Here is a 22,748-nt window from a genome sequence, read left to right as displayed (position 1 = left end):
ACACACATATATACACACAAATACATATATATATATATATAATATATATATACATACATACACACACATATATAAACATACATATACATATAGCAGAATACCCGCGCTTCGCAGCGGAGAAGTAGTGTGTTAAAGAAGGTACGAAAAAGAAAATGAAAAATTTTAAAAATAACGTAACATGATTGTTAATGTAATTGTTTTGTCATTGATATGAGTGTTGTTCTCATATCTATCTATCTATCTATCTATCTATCTATCTATATATATATATATATATATATCTATCTATATATAAATATATCTATCTATCTATCTATATCTATATCTATATATATATATATATATATTGGCAGCGAGAAGTAGTGTGTTAAAAAAGGAAAGAGAAAGAAAAGGAAACATTTTGAAAATAACGTAACATGATTGTTAATGTAATTGTTTTGTCATTGATATGAGTGTTGTTCTCATATCTATCTATCTATCTATCTATCTATATATATATATATATATATATATATATATATATCTATCTATATATATCTCTATCTATCTATCTATATCTATATCTATATATATATATATATATATTGGCAGCGGAGAAGTAGTGTGTTAAAAAGGAAAGAGAAAGAAAAGGAAACATTTTGAAAATAACGTAACATGATTGTCAAAGTAATTGTTTTGTGTATTTGGCGCAGCCACAAAGTTTTTTTCATCTAGCTGCATCAGAAAATTTACCACGACGCCTGACACGCCTCCTTTTACCGTTTTCTCACAGCTTGATTGCTGCTGTCATATACACACACACACACACACATACATATATATATATACACATACATATCTTCATATCTATACACATATCTACATATACACTTATATATATACATACCTATCTACATCATATATACACACACATACATACACACACACAAATTATATATATGTGTGTATGTATGTGTGTGTGTGTGTGTGTGTGTGTATGTATATATATATATATATATATATATATATATATATATAAAATGTAGATGGGGTGTGTGTTTGTATATATATATATATATATATATATACACATACATACATATATATACACATACATACATATATATACACATGCATATACTTGTGTGTATGTTTGTATGTGTCTATATGTGTGTGTATAGCTTTGGTCACTGAGTGCAAGGGAAAAATAATAAAATATAGTCTATAAGTTATTAAACAGTAAAATATTAACGTTTTAAGAAGTACAGGTACATTGAGCACTACTGAGTGATTTCGGTAAACTACATTTTAAAGACGGTGTAACACAACAGGTAAGTAACTAACAGCAGCTAAAATGTATATGGATCATCTCTCGGTAGTAGATCCCTTTGAAAGGCGCTACACGACGGCTGTGGTATAGAAATTACATTTTCTATGTGAACGCTCAAATTTGTGCCTCTGGTAATGTGCCTTACCGGCATTTAAAGAAAATTAGTTTTGTGTCTTCTGCAGTGTTAAGAGAGAAAGGCTTTGGTTTGGGATAAAAGGAAAAAAGGTGTAAAGAAAGGAAAGTTGCCTTTTCTTTTATATAGTATAGAGAGATGTGTTCGCTGGCGTTATGATCGCCTTTTGGGGACAGTCTTGGGGTGGGTCTTGTGTAGACTGGTGAGACGCCCCGCCATTAATCGGCTGTGATGGCACTGTGAGTCCTCCACTCGTATGCGTGTCTTCATAATCCGAGCTGACAACCTCATAATCGTAAACGTGCAAAAGAAAGTGCGAATCGCCTTAATATTAGTTTGCCGCGGTGTAGAAAAGGGGTCCCGTGTTTGCACTTGTCTGGACTATAGCGCAGGGGAGGATGAAAAATTAAAAGTGCTCACTTTGACTTAAGGCAGAAGCGCAGTCAGCGCCTCAAAGGCTGGCACAGCTATGCGCGCGCTGGCTGCTCGACTTTTGCAGGGCAGCAGACTACAGTTTTGCAGACACGCTCATGATATCAAAAGTCTCAGCGCTCTTTTGGAGGTCATTCATATATTATATATATAGCAAAATACCCTACCGCAGCGGAGAAGTAGTGTGTTAAAGAAGTAATGAAAAGAAAAGGAAACATTTTAATAATAACGTAATATGATTGACATTGTCATGAGTGTTGCTGTCATATATATGCCTGCCTAAATAAGTCACCCTCGCTTTGCTCTTACTTTATTTACCGCTCATTTAATCATGGCTAATGGCGGAAAAATTATAAAATGGAAGGAGGATGGCTTTACCAAAACAATTATTGATGGCGAATCGATTATTCATAAAGCTTGAATTGGTGATCTGTTTTTCTGTGTTAACCTATTTTTTCATACTTCTTCTCAAACTAAGGTGGTGCGAGGGTAAAATGAATCGGGATGCGCTGATCAATGTAATCCGTGTACCAGGAAATCATGCATTGACAAAAGCTCCCCTTTGCTTGTAATGCAAAGTGTGATTAAATGCATTATTTTTCAACGCGTTATGGAGCACATGCATCAAGCTTCTCAGCTGTGCTTGTGCTAAGAAAAGGAAAGATTTTAAAAATAACGTAACACGATTGTCAATGTAACCTTTTGTAAGTAGTGCCTGGAGGATTCAGTGTGTAGAAACTCTAGAGACAGCGTGTGTATTAACTTGTGGATTTTTCTGGGAGTATTTGGTGGCAGTGTGACAAAGTTGCTTCGAAAGGCGGAGCTCAGCTCAGAGCGAAATGAGGTGAATGGGAGGGGATATGATGACGTGACTCCCCACCCGCCTTATCTGTCAATCCCCACAAACACAGTCTCGGAATTTGCATAAGCACACCCCTTCACCTACAATTTTAACTTAGTTACAAAGTGATCAAAACTCTCGTTTATATCCTCGTCCTCTCATTAAACTTGTATCCCGCATTACCTGTGGGCATGTGAAACCAGCGGTAGCCTGTCTATGAACTTAATTTAAAGTTTAGGTTTACACCTTGCTTTCTTTCGAGGTAGCAGCAGTCATGAATATGGTAGTATATGTCACTTTCGCTCTCTTATTGTTTTAGCTGCCTTCTCAATTATATAATGCATGTTTTCTTAAGCGCTTTTGGAGGTCTTCCTGGTTTCTACGCACTGCGTTGACAATCAGTTCACGTGATTACGTGGGAGGCGTGATGATGTCACACGAAACTCCGCCCCGTCATTCCAGCTCAACTCCATTACAGTTAATGGAGAAAAATACCTTCCAGTTATGACCATTAGGCGTAGAATTTCGAAATGAAACCTGCCCAACTTTTGTAAGTAAGCTGTAAGGAATGAGCCTGCCAAATTTCAGCCTTCTACCTACGGGAAGTTGGAGAATTAGTGATGAGTCAGTGAGTGGTGAGTGAGTGAGTGAGTGAGTGAGAGTGAGGCTTTGCCTTTTATTAGTATATATATATATATATATATATATATATCTATACTAATAAAGGCAAAGCCCTCACTCACTCACTCACTCACTCACTCATTCATTCACTCACTCACTCACTCACTCATCACTAATTCTCCAACTTCCCGTGTAGGTAGAAGGCTGAAATTTGGCAGGCTCATTCCTTACAGCTTACTTACAAAAGTTGGACAGGTTTCATTTCGAAATTCTACGCCTAATGGTCATAACTGGAAGGGATTTTCTCCATTAACTGTAATGGAGTAGAGCTGCAAAGACGTAGGGGGCGGAGTTTCGTGTGACATCATCACGCCTCCCACGTAATCACGTGAACTGACTGTCAACGCAGTACGTAGAAAACCAGGAAGACCTACAAAAGCGCTTAAGAAAACATGCATTATATAATTGAGAAGGCAGCTAAACAATAAGAAGCGAGCGAGTGGCATATACTACCATATTCATGAGTGCTGCTACCTCGGAAAGAAAGCAAGGTGTAAACCTAAACTTTAAATTAAGTTCATAGACAGGCTACCGCTGGCGTTTCACATGCCCACAGGTAATGCGGGATACAAGTTTAATGAGAGGACGAGGATATAAACGAGAGTTTTGATCACTTTGTAACTAAGTTAAAATTGTAGGTGAAGGGGTGTGCTTATGCAAATTCGAGACTGTGTTTGTGGGGATTGACAGTTATATGGGTGGGGAGTCGTCATCATCTCCTCCCATTTACCTCAAGTTAATACACACGCTGTCTCTAGAGTTTCAACACACTGAATCCTCCAGGCACTACTTACAAAAGGTCACATTGACAAGCGTGTTACGCTATTTTAAAATCTTTCCTTTTCTTAGCACAAGCACAGCTGAGAAGCTTCGATGCATGTGCTCCATAACGCGTTGAAAAATAATGCATTTAATCACACTTTGCATTACAAGCAAAGGGGAGCTTTTGTCAATGCATGATTTCCTGGTACACCGATTACATTGATCAGCGATCCCGATTCATTTTACCCTCGCACCACCTTAGTTTGAGAAGAAGTATGAAAAATATGAGGTTAACACAGAAAAACAGATCACCAATTCAAGCTTTATGAATAATCGATTCGCCATCAATAATTGTTTTGGTAAAGCCATCCTCCTTCCATTTTATAATTTTTCCGCCACTAGCCATGATTAAATGAACGGTAAAAAAGTAAGAGCAAAGTGAGGGTGACTTATTTAGGCAGGCATATATATGATAGCAACACTCATGACAATGTCAATCATGTTACGCTATTATTAAAATGTTTCCTTTTCTTTTCATTACTTCTTTAACACACTACTTCTCCGCTAGCGCTGGTATTTTGCTATATATATAATATATGAATTACCTCCAAAGAGCGCTGAGACTTTTGATATCATGAACGGTGTGCAAAAGGGGTCTCCTGCCCAGCAAAAGTCGAGCAGCCAGCGCGTGCATAGCTGTGCCGCCTTTGAGACGCTGACTGCGCTTCTGCCTTAAGTCAAAGTGAGCACTTTTAATTTTTTTCATCCTCCCCCTGAGCTATAGCCCAGACAAGTGCAAACACGGGACCCCTTTTCTACACCACGGCAAAATAATATTAAGGCGATTCACACTTTCTTTTGCACGTATATGATTATCAGGTCCTCAGCTCGGATTATGAAACACACACACGAGTGGAGGACTCACAGTGCCATCACAGCCGATTAATGGCGGGACGTCTCACCAGTCTACACAAGACCCACCGCGACTGTCGCCAAAAGGCGATCATAACGCCAGCGAACACATCTCTCTATACTATATAAAAGAAAAAGGCAACTTTCCTTTCTTTACACCTTTTTCCTTTTATCCCAAACCAAAGCCTTTCTCTTAACACGGCAGAGGACACAAAAATAATTTTCTTTAATTGCCGGTAAGGCACATTACCAGAGGCACAAATTTGAACGCTCACATAGAAAATGTAATTTCTATACCACAGCCGCCGTAGCGCCTTTCAAAAGGGATCTACTACCGAGAGATGATCCATATACATTTTAGCTGCTGTTAGTTACTTACCTGTTTTGTTACACAGTCTTTAAAATGTAGTTTACCCCAACCACTCCAGTAGTGCTCAATGTACCTGTACTTCTTAAAACGTTAATGTTTTACTGTTTAATAACTTATAGACTATATTTCATTATTTTTCCCTTGCACTCAGTGACCAAAGCTATACACACACATATAGACACATACAAACATACACACAAGTATATGTATATATATATATACACACACACACCCCTATCTAGATTATATATATATATATACACACACACACACACACACACATACATACATACACACATATATAATTTGTGTGTGTAGATATGTATATAGATATGTAGATATGAAGATATGTATGTGTATATATATATGTATATTATATATATATGTATGTATGTGTGTATGTGTGTGTGTATATATATATATGACAGCAGCAATCCAAGCTGTGAGAAAATAGTAAAAAGGAGGCGTGTCAGGACGTCGTGGTACATTTTCTGATGCAGCTACGAAAACAACTTTGTGACGCTGCCGCCAAATACACAAAACAATTACTTTGACAATCATGTTACATTATTTTTAAAATGTTTCCTTTTCTTTTTCATAACTTCTTTAACACAAGACATCGCTGCGAAGCGCGGGTATTTTGCTATATATATATATATCACAGCGACACTCATAACAGTGACAAAACAATTACATTGACAATCATGTTACGTTATTTTCAAAATGTTTCCTTTTCTTTCTCTTTCCTTCTTTAATACACTACTTCATATATATATATATATATATATATAGATAGATAGATAGATAGATAGATAGATAGATAGAGATATATATATAGATAGATAGAGGTATATATATATAGATAGATAGAGATATATATATAGATAGATATGAGAACAACATAGATAGATAGATAGATAGATATGAGAACAACACTCATATCAATGACAAAACAATTACATTAACAATCATGTTACGTTATTTTTAAAATTTTTCCTTTTCTTTTCGTACCTTCTTTAAAACACTACTTCTCCGCTGCGAAGCGCGGGTATTCTGCTAGTATACTAATAAAAGGCAAAGCCCTCACTCACTCACTCATCACTAATTCTCCAACTTCCCGTGTAGGTAGAAGGCTGAAATTTGACAGGCTTATTCCTTACAGCTTACTTACAAAAGTTAAGCAAGTTTCATTTCGAAATTCTACACGTAACGGACATAACGGTCGATAACGGTCGACAACATCCACCATGTTGAACTTTCTTATTTATGGCCCTATCTTCACGGAATTTGGTAGACGGCTTCCCTGCGCTAACCGAAACCGATATACTTACTTATTTCGATGGTATGACGCCACTGTCGGCCGCCATATTAAACTTTCCAATGTCACTAATTTTCCAACTTCCTGTGTAGGTAGAAGGCTGACCCCATCTTCACGAAATTTGGTAGGTGGCTTCCCTGCGCTAACCAAAACCGATGTACTTACTTATTTCGGTGGTATGACGCCACTGTCGGCCGCCATATTGAATTTTCAAAACATCACTAATTCTCAAACTTCCCATGTAGGTACAAGGCTGAAATTTGGCTTGCTCATTCCTTACAGCTTACTTACAAAAGTTAAGCAGGTTTCATTTCGAAATTCTACGCATAATGGTCATAACGGTCAACAACGTCCGCCATATTGAACTTTCTTATTCATGGCCCCATCTTCACGAAATTTGGTAGGCGGCTTCCGTACGCTAACCGAAACCAATGTACATACTTATTTCGGTGGTATGACGCCACTGTCAGCCGCCATATTGAACTTCCAACGTCACTAATTCTTTAACTTCCCGTGTAGGTAGAAGGCTGAAATTTGGTACTTATTTCGGTGGTATGATGCCACTGTCGACTGCCATATTGAACTTTTCAACGGTCTTTGTTACTTATGGGCCCATCTTGAAGAAGTTTGGTACGCGGGTTCCCAATTCTAACTGACTCCTACTTACGTACATATATACGTCCATAGCCTGCAGCTCGGTCACCGTGTGAGGCGGCGTTGGGTCCCCCATCCCAACGCCTCCCATGTTGTTGGCTGCCTGTCTATATAAGGCCATCTGTTGCTCCAGTCTCTACATTCCCTTCCTTGCTTCACCACGGGATTCACGTCTCCCAGCTGATAACTACAGCCTTTTTATTTAATCCACGGCTTCTCCGCTGTTTTAATGTTCATTTATTACGATAGTTAGTTATTGTGTAGGTATTTTAGACTTACTTTACATTGCTCAGGTACCCATTTCCTTTATCATTCCAACCGTACCCCCATTAACATGTCTATCGAGGCGATCACCATCGATCAAAGAACTGTCACTTACCGAGTGGTTTCCATGCCCAGAGATGGCACCTACCTTTTCCATTCTCTTTGTTACATATTGCACGGCCATATCAGGCTCACTCTTGATATCCGGAGGAACATTGTGTCTTATGTATTGAATGACTGGGACAGGTTCAAGGTGTGGACTGATGATGGTACAGGAGATAATTATACTACACAGGAGCATTAGAAGAGTAAAATGCTTAAGCCCTTCACCTATGGTTCTGCATGTGAGTTGATGGCTGCCGCTGAATTGTGGGGTTGTCACTTTCAAGTGTACCGAAATGGCCAAATATTTTACACCTTTGGACAACCGCCAATGCCTCTTAAACATCTTAGATTGACAGGTGACGATTTCAGTAGTAGACACTTTGATGTTTATGAATGTTTAAACTCTCAAAAGCTGGATGTGAAGTTATCAATGAAACCGGTTGTATACTTACAACGCTTGACAGATGCTGAATGTTTCTTCAACACAAGTCCTGCAAATACTGTCGTAATTGAAACAAACCATGAAACTCAAACCGATTATGACAGCAGCAATCCAAGCTGTGAGATTTGAAACAAGATTACTGTTCACATGGCCAACTGTATGTTGCATGCTTAAGAGTAAGCTCAGTGCACAGCTTGGTCATATTACAACCGGAGGGCCGAACTGACAATGTGGCATACAAAGAGATCCTTAACAAATAATTATTAGTATATTTTCCCTCAGTTTAAAAGGGTTTAATTTTCTTCTTAATAAAAATTTTAAGGCAGTACTTTGCTGCGGGTATTTTGCTAGTATATATATATATATATATATATATATATATATATATATATATATATATATATATATGTATATATATATATATATATGTATTTATATTGTGGTCCTTGGCCGGCAATTTATCCTGGCCAATACCCCCAGGTTCCAGCAGAGCATCATGGACCTTGTAGTTTTTATAAACAGCCCTGCTGGATACCATGGGGACCACCAGGAGTCGCTGTAGGGAGGATTGGGGAGTGCTACGTACCCTATAACCCGGAAGTACGTCCTGGTCACATGAGCAGTAGAAATGGGGTAAAGAAAAGAACTTTGTATCTGACCCGGAAGTGATAGGGAATCTCATGGGCTGTATGGTCGATTCACTTCCGGGTCAGGAGATATAAAAGGACGATGGGAAACCCAGACGAGTGAGCTGATTTGGAAGGCAGGGTGGCTAAGCGTCTGGGAGTGGAGGATTGTGATTTGATTATAGACAATTGTATTGTTTATTGAGTATTGTGGAGTGGAGGGTGCTTTGTGCACATTATTATTGTAATAAATAATTATTTGAGTTTTTATCTGGTGTCTGACATGGTGTCTGAGGGTTCAAGGGAGTGAGAGCGGCCCCAAACTATTACTATATAAATATATATACATATATATATATACATATATATATATATATATATATATATATATATATATATATATATATATATATATATATATATACACACACAGTAAAACTCTTTTCTTTTTAATTGATTGATTAGTCCTTAAAAGTCATCCTGGTAAGTCAAAGGGTATGCTCTAATTAAAAAGCATAATGCTGGGAGTCATTCAGCAGAAGCAGTAAAAATGTTACCATGTTGATGGAAGAAAATTTGGTATGAATTTTAATGTGAAGGCAATGTTTGTTTAAAAAAAAAGTATAATTAAATTTTGTGTAGAATAATTATTCAAAGGACACTGTATTGTTTGTGCTCAAATTATAATGGAGGAGTATAATTGAGTAAATTATTTTTATTAGGTTTGAAGTTGAAGATTTATTTAGAAAATTATCATACAAGCTGATGAAGAAAGGGGCTATTGAAACAGCATGCAGTAACCATATCTTAAATGCAGAAAACATTTTTTCAGAAGGGTAAGGCACAGATTCAAAACAAGTTCTCCATACAGTATCAGCATTTCTAGCACTACACTTAATTACAGAAACAATCTGGATGATTTCTTAGCCCAGTGGTTCTCAACCTGTGGGGCGGGCTCCCCTAGGGGCACGAAGTAACAAAAAAGGGGCGCGCGAGGATGTGAAAACAAAAATTCTGTTAAAACCAAAACAAATTAACTTAAACTACATTCTGATACTAGAACAATAGATATAGAGTTAGATAAATGTCGATAAAAGTTAAGTAGGTATAATAAAATATGCATCTACATTTTAAAAAAATGTTAGAAAGGGCACGATTAAAACAGTTATGAAAACTCGGGTTGCAAATACTTAAAGGTTGAGAAAGGCTGTCTTAGCCTTCTCCACTTTTGAAATACCTTCTTCATACATAAATGCACACTAATTAGATTAATGAAATAAACCATTCAGACTGCTGTCTCCAACATTACACTGAGCTGTGTACTACAAAAATGATTTTTAATTTCTTCCAAGTTATCAATTCAAAAAATGCATCACAATGTATCCTTAATTTTATTTGAAATATGTTGTAAAGGTAAAGGTTGTTATTTATAAGGGAAAATAATCCTTTTGGTTAGTTCTTGCTTTCTACAGAACATTCCAGGAGGCACTCTCTTGGAGCATTTTTAGCTACAGTCTGATTCCTCCACAGTGTACTCAGAAGCTCCTCTCAAACAAAATGCTGATACTCTAAGTTCATTTTGCATTTTCTGCTCAATATACATTGACTTGATTGATGAACTGATTGATTAATTGTATTACTTGTCCAGTGAGTCTTTAAATTTGTTTTTGTGTTTCTGTTGCTATATGTATCTTAATTTCCTCCTGGGATTAATAAAGTTTATTTAATATAAGGTATTAACAATGGTAATGCAACTGCCCTCTAGGCCGGGTCATATGCTGTTCTGATGCATTATTTCTGAAACCTTGGCAAAGAAAGCCAAGGTATCAGTGGGTACAGTTTACAACACCATCAAAAGGAATTAGAAACTGGAGGGAATGACACTGAACCTTCACTCCCAATTCTCTCAGACGATGAGACACTGTATATAAAGACAAATTCTCACCCTTTTCAGCACTGAATTGGCAAGCAATTCCAACTACATTGCTGAAGCAATACTCCATTGCGAATCTCCGGATTATTGACCCTTTCCCTGCACTTGTCTTACGTGGGTGACTGGTCTTTTTTCAGGACTTGTTTCTTTGTACAGCTTCAATATTCGAGAAATTACATTCTTGCAATGACTGACTTCTCGCCCAGTGGCTGAAGGGTCATCCCATCAGTCTTCATCTGAACAATCTGATGTTGCAGTATTTCAGTTACCTTAGAGAGTCTCACCATCTTGTAAAATGCCTACCAGTGCTGACTAATTGGTTGTTGTTACCTGGTATTTCAAGACACTGGCAGATTAGAACCAGTTGCTAAGTAGTACAATTCGATCTATAGTTTTGATCGCTGACCTTCTTCAATTATTATTATTTTTTTGATATGGGGTAGTTTTCATATTTTTTACTTTATATTATAAAGAAAATAGAAATATTTTTGTGAAATAAAAAACTAAAACTATAAATACATTATGAAGAAAAACTAAAACTAAACTCAATGTCCTAGTAAGACCGGAAATATAGAATTAAAAACTAGTATAAAAAGGCATAACTATAATAATCTTGACTCTACTTCAATTTAGATTCACCCATTAACCAAAAATTCAGGTCTTTGGAACGCAACTGGTGATAGGGAGAAAGTGCAAGCTCCATACAGGCAGTGAATTGGCCAGGGGCTAGTCACTGCACCACCTAACTTTTGGATATTCTTGTTTAAATAAAAATAAGGTGTTTTTCTCACTGTTAATGTTTAATACACATGCTATACAATTTACTATAGTACTGAAAACCTTTCCACTGTCCTTAGCATCTCACATTTTTCGATTGTTGAGACTTCATTAAAATTAGTCAGTGGTGAATTAAAATACTATGTATGTTTACAAACTTGGAAGAAAAAGGTGGCAATTGAGTAACTTGCTATACAAGTTGTTACACTGCAGGACTATGATTTCTTGTAGCAGAATACCTGTTTGTAAGGGCAAAGAGCAGCAGGAATTAGCTTGTAATGTCAGGAGACTGCAGAAACATACCCATTCAAGTAGATATTGAACAGTGATTGACATTTCAGATACTCAACTGCGTCATTCATGAACATACATGCATCAGCCTTTGGGGTTTAATATAGCTAGGAAAAGACATTCTAGAATTTTTTTTTTTTTTTAATTATTATCATTTTTTTACTGTTAACAGACTGTAACTATACAGACACTTCGTTCTTGGGCTGTAACAGACCATATATGGTGACTGTATTTTTGATACATGCACCTAATCACTGCATTATCTAACACAGTGAATTTAATATTTATAATAGGGAAGAGAAATAATTTACTGTAATTTAAGAGCTTATTCAAAAGCAAAAGATTGGACATATTGAAAGCAGTATTGATAAAAACAATGCATTAGATACAACCTCACATTCAATCCAATCAAAATAAAAGTGCTACATTTTTTAAAATTTGCATAACATACACCAGAATTTCACATCCTGAAGTCCATTGTGTAAACTTTTTTATTGCAGCTTGTTATATTCAATAAACAATAACTTAGATCAAAAGGAAATGTGAGAATTTGTGTAATAATACTTCAATAGGACAATACAATTCCACAATTATTTGAATCTGAAGAAAATGAGACACTGCACTCCACTGATTACTTAGCAATATATAATGCACATTTTCCTGGTAGTGAGAAACTTTTGCAAATCTGTGCCGTACTGGAGAAGATGCAAAAAATATAGTGTAAAATTGCCAAATGTCAAAACTCTCCTCCGACGTTACTGCTCAGCAGATATATCTTCTTTAAAAAGTTTGCTTATCTTGTTTTTTTATTTCAACATACTCTGTTGAGTTTCCCAAATACACAACTATTCATGTGTTATTTAAGAATGATTAATTTGTGCAGAATGGGAATTTTGGCTAAGAAAATAATCCCACAAAACAAATTTCACTTGTCATCCTGTTTAGCAAAGATATGATCTGCTGCAATGAAACCTGCACTTAGTCACTTGTAAGAACAAGCCTTAACAAATGCTCAGGTACACAGCTCCATTACCATGTGAATTGGGGAAAAAAGCAATCAAGCTTCCATGATACCTCCCTGTTCCATACAAGTATAATGTACACATATATGTTTTCAGCTTGAATACCATTATACATGCATATGGTGTCATCTCCACTTACCAATGTGCTTCCCAAACATGTGGTAGTAAAAGGAGACACAATAGGTGTTCTTGAAAGATGTCCTTACTCCTGTATTATTGTAGAGTGGGCTGAGAAGGCGAGCTTTGTCTCCTTGCATTCTGGGCCGAGATGCCTCAATATACATATAATACCCTGTGGAAAAATACAAAGTTATACCAAATTATGCACATTTGCAATTTAAAGAGTACTTAGTGAGCATGTCATTAGATTAGCACCATAAACAATTCTAAAAATCATTATTATATTACTTTGTAAAAAAAATCACATTTTCACAATCACACAGCAAATTAACATCAATACCTTCACTAGACCCACTACGGTCTTTTGTAGGTCCAGTATTTGGGGAGCGTTTGGGATTCTGAGTAAGTGCGTTTTGTCTTGTCCAGTCAAAGTTGTCACTGCTGTCTTGGGAGAAACCACAGATCTTCTCATCTTCAAAGCCACAAGTCCGATCTGTTAGCAAATCAAGAAATACTGAATGGCAAACACCACTAAAAATGTTATGTACTGTATTTAACAATGGTGATGTCAAAAGTATTCCACCAGCTAGACAGGAAAAATAAGGGCAATTTGTCAATAGACAATTTACACAATTAAATTCTGTGCTTTGTGCATAATACATAGAGTATATACAACACAATATTTCATTCAATTTGTTTGTAATATTTATTTTAGTTGGATTTAATACCTTTCAAAAATAGGTTTACTGTGTCTATAATTGGAAGTTACTTTTACGCAATACACATTTTTTTTTTATAAATACAGCTTCATTTAACAAAGAAAGTTCCAGAGGCAAATTAATATATTCCACAGGTGTGAAAAGTAATACAGTACTGATTTTGAAAAGATCAAAGTTATCTTTTACTAGTGTATTTGACAAGTACTGTATAAATAGATTTTTGTTCAACACTATTTTATGTTATATTACTTATGCAACACATTAAATAAGCAAGGAATCGATATAGAGGCAGGAGAGTTCTATGAAATTGTGGTATTTCAGATGTAATCTGACAATGGCTGTATCACCACACAATTTAAAAATGTACTTTTCATTAATAATTATTAGTGCCAAAATTGTGACCAATTTTCTACCTTTACAGGGAATGAGTTAAAAGGGATACAGGAAGGAGGTTGTGACTAAGCCAGAAAGTTCAATGTAATATATTTATTTCCACTCACAGCCAAGCAGCAGACAACTTGAACGGGGGACTCTGATCCTCCAATAAACCACAGGAGTCCTTTTTCAGGAAACACAACATTCTACTTTTCTTATAGTGTAACACCCACGCCTGGCATTACCAAGATCTTCCACATAAATCTTTTGTTTTTGTGTTTCTATTATATTTCTGTTCATAATAGTTATTAAAGTGAAAAAATGACAATAATTATACAGTTAACTTGGTTAAGCAAAGGGACCGCAAGTGCAAGTACAAAAACTGTATATTAACTAAAATTGCCACCCCACTTTGTCTCTCTGCGCAAAATATCAAGGTCCAGATGTACTCAGAGCTTACTTCGCAAAACTTGTAGAACTAGATACTGAATTACACCCATTTGGATGCAATGTACTGTATCCATAACAGCTTTCGCTTCTAAGCCATGAGGCATTCATCACAACATACACCTTCTACATCTTTTTGATACACATCCGACAGTTTGTTCAGATCCGGTGCTGGGTGATTGTTATTTCATTGCTTATTAGTGAAATGCAGGTATTTCATAATGAGTGAAAAATGACACAACGATTTTGTGGACCTGTACCATCTATGGACTGGTTAACCCGCTATGCCATTCAATTTCAATAGACTGAAAAACACCCAAATGTCATCTGAAGCAACAGTCAAATGGTTTACTGTGAAGTTTTAAATGCTGCTTAGCACAGAGGCTTGTTTCAACAATTATATTCTCCACCAGACTATCATCAACAAATCATAAATAATCCAGATAATCATGATCAACAGATATCTTTAGACTAGGGTTACTATAAATGGGCAATGAGGAAGTGCATGATTGTCAGCACCAAACATGAACATCACTGAAACTTGCAGGTTGGAATCTGCCAAACAGGTGTGAGCTTCACTGTTCGTGTCAAGGTCTGATGACCAATTCACATCGTCTTCATTATTGCGTTACTCTGATCTAAAAACTGGCTTTATGGATTTTCATTTGCCATTGTGGTTTGGGTTGAAAGATCCACCCCACTGATAAATACTGTGGAGTTACCATAGAGTTGCTATAAACTGGCAGGAAGCATAGAAATATTCAAGATTTTTTTGTAGCATTATGTTACTTCATCCACTAGATGTCAGCTGAGTAATGTCCAGAGAATTTTTCAGGTTTAGTAATATAAAGCAGATCATTACACATCCCCTCACCCGTAACTTGGGAATAACCATTTTCCACAAAATTCCGAGCCTAAGTCCTGCTTGGACTTAACAACAGGGAGGTTAAACCCACAACATCAGGGCTTGAAGTCCAGGGTCTTAATCACTATATGACACTGCCAGCCTGTATTCACCCATATTGTCAACTTTATGGTAATGAATGAAAGAATGGGTTTGCATATATATGCAGTCAAATGTAGTTCCATCTAGATAGGATACCTCATGGATACCTCTATCAAGAGTGTATTGTTTGTGGTATAGGGGCAGGCGACTCAGGAGAAATTGGAGGGATTGTACAACTGTCACGCAAGATCCTTGAAATTTACAAAAAGTAAGTGTACATTGTTTCTGGGATTAGGAAAGATTGGTCCAACCAACATGGTCTGTTTTGGTCAGCTACAATTAGGACCTTCACCATTATAAGCATACAGAACAAGAAGATGAGATGAGTTGACAAAGACTAGATGAGATGATAGATGAATGTTTATAAAATAAAAAAAAAACATGTCAATTTACCTGTTGGTCCAGGGTAGTTGTAAGCTGTAATAAAAAAAAGACATACTTAAATTAACATTCAAATAAATTGGTCCATATAAAGGTTATGTATACCCACTCTCTCATATGCACACACACATATAAACACACAAATACACGTGAGCCTGTACTGCTTTGAAGACACATGGGTGGGGAGAAAAGGAGTGTAGCACCACCAGATGATGATGGACCTCAATTACGGGTCTGATGCAGCCAATCCCGCCTTTTCACAGTCTGCCTACTCTTTTAGACCTGGTCTGGAAGAAGACAGAGCTCCCTATCTGTTAGACAAATTGTTTTGCAAGCCTGAAAAAAATGATGGAAAACATCAATTTATTTTTTTAATCTGCATCTGGATGTTAAATGCGGTGTCCCTTGCAGCCCTAACTCTATGTTTGTTCTTTTCAAATCTTGACAATATATTATATCCAGTGACACAGAACCCAATAAGATACAATAAAGAGTCCAAATAAGGATTTATTTTAAGATGGTGTAGTATCCATAACACTTCTACACCATTATGTCAGGATTTACCTAATTGGGGTAAACCCACTGACATTAAAAACAACCTAAAATTAGATTATGAACAAGAGGCAAATCTGTCCTCAGCCCTTTCCAATAGCAAAGAAATAATTATTTAATTAAATTAATTATTGTGCATTTATTAACAAAGATAAATTATTAATTAGTCATAAATATTTAAGATATTGGCTCATATAAACACAAACTACTTAATCCATCCATCCATCCATCCATTTCCTAACCCGCTGAATCCGAATACAGGGTCACGGGGGTCCGCTGGAGCCAATCTCAGCCAACACAGGGCACAAGGCAGGAACCAATCCTGGGCAGGGTGCCAACCCACCGCAGGACACACACGAACACACCCACACACCAAGCACACACTAGGGCCAATTTAGAATCGCCAATCCACCTAACCTGCATGTCTTTGGATTGTGGGAGGAAACCGGAGCGCCCGGAGGAAACCCACGCAGACACAGGGAGAACATGCAAACTCCACGCAGGGAGGACCCGGGAAGCGAACCCGGGTCCCCTAACTGCGAGGCAGCAGCGCTACCACTGCGCCACTGTGCCGCCCATAACTACTTAATCAATAACCAAAAATGCAGATTGAAGAAATGGACCCTAATAAACAAATGTGTTATTTTATCAAAATAAAATGTGTTAAATAAACAAACATCAGTGTTATTTGTGTGGGAATGCTATTATCACTACACTACTAGACCATAATATACTTGCAAGAGAAACACTTCCAATAATATTCAGAATGTTTGCCCTACAAAACATGACCACATGACCTGCCAGTCAGTAAGTGGCAGGTGATGAAACACTGCATGGTCACATGTGCTGCCGAATGAGCATAAAACAGACCAATCATATTCACATAGCTGAAACTGAAAATGTAAGCATTTGGTTTGATTTCTATTTAAATTAGGGTTAGGGTTAGGGTTAGGGTTATTCTCCTCCTTGAACCGTCACCTTATCGTGGTGGAGGGGTTTGCGTGTCCCAATGATCCTAGGAGCTATGTTGTCCGGGGCTTTATGCCCTTGGTAGGGCCACCCAAGGCAAACTGGTCCTAGGTGAGGGATGAGACAAAGAGCGGTTCAACAAACCTCCAATGATGAGTAAAACCTTTGGACGACGTTTTCCCTTGCCCGGACGCGGGTCACCGGGGCCCCCCTCTGGAGCCAGGCCTGGAGGTGGGGCTCGATGGCGGCGCCTGGTGGCGGGCCTGCACCCATGGGGCTCGGCGGGCACAGCCCAAGAGGTAACGTGGGTCCTCCTCCCCATGGGCTCACCACCTATGGGAGGGGCCAAGGAGGTTGGGTGCAGTGTGAGTTGGGTGGTGGCGAGGCGGGACCTTGGCGGTCTGATCCTGGCTACAGAAACTGGCTCTTGGGGCGTGGAATGTCACCTCTCTGAAGGGGAAGGAGCCTGAGCTAGTGCGCGAGGTCGAGGGGTTCCGGCTAGATATAGTCGGACTCACCTCGACGTACAGCTTGGACTCTGGAACCAATCTCCTCGAGAGGGGCTGGACTCTCTACCACTCTGGAGTTGCCCCCGGTGAGAGGGCCGAGCAGGTGTGGGCATACTTATTGCCCCCGACTCGGAGCCTGTGCATTGGGGTTTACCCCGGTGGACGAGAGGGTGGCCTCCCTCCGCCCGGTGGGGAAGGGTCCTGACTGTTGTTTGTGCGTATGCGCCAACAGCAGTTTGGAGTATCCACCCTTTTGGAGTCTCTGGAGGGTTGCTAGAGGGCATACCTTCTGGGATTCCCTCGTTTTGCTGGGAGACTTCAATGCTCACGTGGGCAATGACAGTGAGACCTGGAAGGGCGTGATTGGGAGGAATGGCCCCGATCTGAACCGGCGGTGTTTTGTTATTGGACTTCTGTGCTGTCATGGATTGTCCATACGAACACCATGTTCAAGCATAAGGGTGTTCATATGTGCACTTGGCACCAGGACACCCTAGGCCTCAGGTCGATGATGACTTTGTGGTCGTGTCGCCGGACTTGCGGCCATATGTCTTGGACACTCGGGTGAAGAGAGGGGCGGAGCTGTCAACTGATCACCACCTGGTGGTGAGTTGGCTTCGATGGTGGGGAAGATGCGGTCAGACCTGGTAGGCCCAAGCGTGTTGTGAGGGTCTGCTGGGAACGGCTGGCAGAGTCCCCTGTCAGAAGTAGCTTCAACTCCCACCTCCGGCAGAACTTCAACCCGCCCCGAGGGAGGTGGGGACATTGAGTCGAATGGGCCATGTTCCGTGCCTCTATTGTTGAGGCGGCTGACGGAGCTGTGGCCGCAAGGTGGTCGGTGCCTGTCGTGGCGGCAATCCCGAACCCGTTGGTGGACACCGCGGTGAGGGATGCCGTCAAGCTGAAGAAGGAGTCCTATAGGACTTTTTGTCCTGTGGGTCTCTGGAGGCAGCTGATAGGTACCGGCAGGCCAAGCGAGCGCGGCGGTTGTTGCTGAGGCAAAACTCGGGCATGGGAGGAGTTTGAGAGGCCATGGAGAGCGACTTTGGACGGCTTCGAGGAGATTCTGGTCCACCGTCCGGCGTCTCAGGAGGGAAGCAGTGCAGTGTCAACACCGTATATGGTGGGGATGGTGCGCTGCTGACCTCACTTCGGGCGTTATGGGTCGGTGGGAGGAGTACTTCAAGACCTCCTCAATCCCACTAACATGCCTTCCAATGAGGAAGCAGAGCCTGGGGACTCTGAGGTGGGCTCTCCCATCTCTGGGACTGAAGTCACCGAGGTGGTCAAAAACTCCTTGGTGGCAGGGCCCGGGGTGGATGAGATACCGGAGTTCCTTAAGGCTCTGGATGTTGTAGGACTGTCTTGGTTGACACGTCTCTGCAACATCGCATGGACATCGGGACAGTGCCTCTGGATTGGCAGACGGGGTGGTGGTCCCCTCTTTAAAAGGGGACGGAGGGTGTGTTCCAACTATAGAGGGATCACACTCCTCAGCCTCCCTGGAAAAGTCTATTCGGGGTTCTGGAGAGGAGGGTCCGTCGGATAGTGAACCTCGGATTCAGGAGGAACAGTGTGGTTTTAGTCCTGGTCGCGAACAGTGGACCAGCTCTTCACCCTTAGCAGAGTCCTGGAGGGTGCATGGGAGTTTGCCCGACCGGTCTACATGTGTTTTGTGGACTTGGAAAAGGCATTCGACCGTGTCCCTCGGGAATCCTGTGGGGGTGCTCGGGAGTATGGGGTACCGGACCCCTGATAAGAGCTGTTCGGTCTCTGTACAACCGGTGTCAGAGCTTGGTCCGCATTGCGGCAGTAAGTCGAGCCCGTTTCCAGTGAGAGTTGGACTCCGCCAGGGCTGCCCTTTGTCACCGATTCTGTTCATAACTTTTATGGACAGAATTTCTAGGCGCAACCAGGGTGTTGAAGGGGTCGGTTTGGTGGACTCAGGATTGGGTCACTGCTTTTGCAGATGATGTTGTCCTGTTTGCTTCATCAGGCCGTGATCTTCAGCTCTCTCTGGATCGGTTCGCAGCTGAGTGTGAAGCGGCTGGGATGAGAATCAGCACCTCCAAATCCGAGAGCATGGTCCTCAGCCGGAAAAGGGTGGAGTGCCCTCTCAGGGTTGGAGGAGAGATCCTGCCCCAAGTGGAGGAGTTCAAGTATCTCGGGGTCTTGTTCACGAGTGAGGGAAGAATGGAGCGTGAGATCGACAGGCGGATCGGTGCGGCATCCGCAGTGATGCGGGCTCTGCATCGGTCTGTCGTGGTGAAAAAGGAGCTGAGCCGTAAGGCAAAGCTCTCAATTTACCAGTCGATCTACGCTCCTACCCTCACCTATGGTCATGAGCTATGGGTAGTGACCGAAAGAACAAGATCGCAAATACAAGCGGCTGAAATGAGTTTCCTCCACAGGGTGTCTGGGCTTTCCCTTAAAGATAGGGTGAGAAGCTCAGTCATCCGGGAGGGGCTCAGAGTAGAGCCGCTGCTCCTCCGCATCGAGAGGAGTCAGATGAGGTGGCTCGGGCATCTGATCAGGATGCCTCCTGGACGCCTCCCTGGTGAGGTGTTCCGGGCACGTCCAACTGGGAGGAGGCCCCGGGGAAGACCCAGGACACGCTGGAGGGACTATGTCTCCCGGCTGGCCTGGGAACGCCTTGGGATTCTCCCGGAAGAGCTGGAAGAAGTGGCCGGGGAGAGGGAAGTCTGGGCCTCTCTGCTTAAGCTGCTACCCCCGCGACCCGACCTCGGATAAGCGGAAGAGAATGGATGGATGAATGGATGGATCTATTTAAATTAAACTAGATCCAGGAGTATCTTCTGCATCAACAGTCACTCAGATTTACTTTTGGTCATAATGGAAGATGTGATTGACCCTTCACATTTTTGTCTTTTTTGTTACTGCATCAAATTTTACAACAGTTTAAAATGTTTATAATAAAATACATACATTCTTTTTGTACATAAAATGATACAAATGTAGCATTTTATTCATCTGCCAGATAAACCTGTAATTGATCAAGTTCCATACTGGAAAAGAGCACACTCCAAAATTGAAAAATTAAGGGATTGTATGTACAGTGCATAGAGAAGTTTAGTTTCCTGTCTTAGGGTCAGAACAATGAAAAAACAACCTGCAAATACTTAAACTATACATGCACCCATTTTCTGAAACCACTTCTCTAATGCAGCATTAAAGATAGAACAACAGCATTTGCAAAGCAAGAACCGGCAAGATAGGATGTTAATCTTGAGTAAGACACAATAAGGCGCACACATAAATGTATACATTTTTCAGCTTTTTTCTTATCCTTTTTAAAGCATCAGACCTTTGTGAAAACGTGTTTCCCATCACATATGCAGATTGTAACCATTTTGATTTGGTATTGCATATGAAACATATATGCTTTTGAAGTTCAAAAAGACACCAGTGTGTTTTCAAATAAGAGCTTGTCACGCAAACTCTTCTAGCCAGTATAACATATTATAGAAAGCCACCAACTGTCTGTAAACAAACTGTGGACACAGATAACAAAATTTCAATTTAGTCACAATCTTTTTGTTTTTTTCTAAAAATGAGAAATTGCTTTGAAAATATAAGTAGAAACTATAATCAATAAATAATACAGAGTATGACTTTTGGAAATTTCTACTTTTTTATTAAACCTCATATTACCGGCTTTTTCTGTAATGAAGAAATTACAAAGAACAGCACACTAAAATGTTGTTTCAAAGAGAAATACATATCTTCCACAAGTTGGTTTTACTTAATAACCATTTCAAGCTAATTTGTAGATACCAGAGCTGCCGTCTTGTATCCTGAATATAAGATGCATTTCAAAATAGAATTGTACCATTCACACAGACATAATTGTAGTAATATGGCTTATCTTTTGATTTCTTAACTCCTAAATTTAAAATCATTTTGATTATTTTCACATTTTTTAAATCAACACAGACATACAGTATATAATGATTAGAGCACTTTGAATATTCTCTTTGGAATAGAATATAATTGTCCTCCTAAGAATGGTGGGTACTTTTCTTTTTGAAAATGGTTAAAGGTTGTGAATCATTTACTTATTTTGTCCTAACCTTTTAAAATGTATACCTCTATTTGTGCTTATGAAGGCATGGGGGACTAGGCAGCTTTCTAAGTGCCTGGTCTGGGAATCATACATTTTGATTAAAGCATTCTTAATATACAGTGTATACAGCATTCTTTTTAGAGCACATTCAAAGACATATGTATATCATTTGACAAGTTTGTGGCACAGTGGTTAAAGTGAAGGGATGCTCCACAGTGATGTACATTAACAGAGTATTGTAAAAATACTTTTCTCTCTACTTTCACTTTTACTTAATTGCATTTTCAAGTGTAAATTTTTACTTTTACTGTGTTATATTTTTTTAGACTCATTCGTTACTGCAACAGAATTTTAGATCCCACATTCACAGACAATGCTGATATAACCTAAAACCAATGTTATTGCATATAAATATAGTTATTTGAATAACATAAATCGTATGCACATCCCAATAATCTCTTTGTCATTTTGTACACAGTTTTCATGGGTGTTTACATTTTGTATGTTTGTTTTCACATGTTGCATTATGTGCAACACCATGATGTCTGTGCAATGAAGGATCATGTCCAGACTTTCAGCAGATAAAGTAATGACTGTAAGAGCAAACAAACAACTTAGGGAGACATTTGTGGTTTCAACGCTAGTTGATTTTGACTTTGGCTTACTCTCTGAAGTACAATGAAAGACTTTTCAACTTGTATATTAACCTTTGCA

The 22,748-nt window shown here is 39.4% G+C and overlaps 1 protein-coding gene across 1 annotated transcript in view; it reads right to left on the bottom strand.

Annotated features, from left to right (window-relative positions):
• Positions 1-22,748, bottom strand: part of LOC120525770 (MAM domain-containing glycosylphosphatidylinositol anchor protein 1) — a 1,080,913-nt gene that overhangs the window by 188,967 nt on the left and 869,198 nt on the right. Inside the window, exons 13-15 of the mRNA XM_039748356.1 lie at positions 15,933-15,956; positions 13,333-13,485; positions 13,012-13,164 (exon numbers count right to left, since the gene is read on the bottom strand). Coding sequence (XP_039604290.1) covers positions 13,012-13,164; positions 13,333-13,485; positions 15,933-15,956 — 330 coding nt within the window. The remainder of the gene's footprint in view (positions 1-13,011; positions 13,165-13,332; positions 13,486-15,932; positions 15,957-22,748) is intronic.

Source organism: Polypterus senegalus, chromosome 3, assembly GCF_016835505.1.
Source record: "Polypterus senegalus isolate Bchr_013 chromosome 3, ASM1683550v1, whole genome shotgun sequence".
NCBI classification, from domain to species: domain Eukaryota; kingdom Metazoa; phylum Chordata; class Cladistia; order Polypteriformes; family Polypteridae; genus Polypterus; species Polypterus senegalus.
The sequence above is the reverse complement of the archived record's forward strand: the minus strand, read 5'-3'. Positions and strand labels throughout refer to the sequence as shown.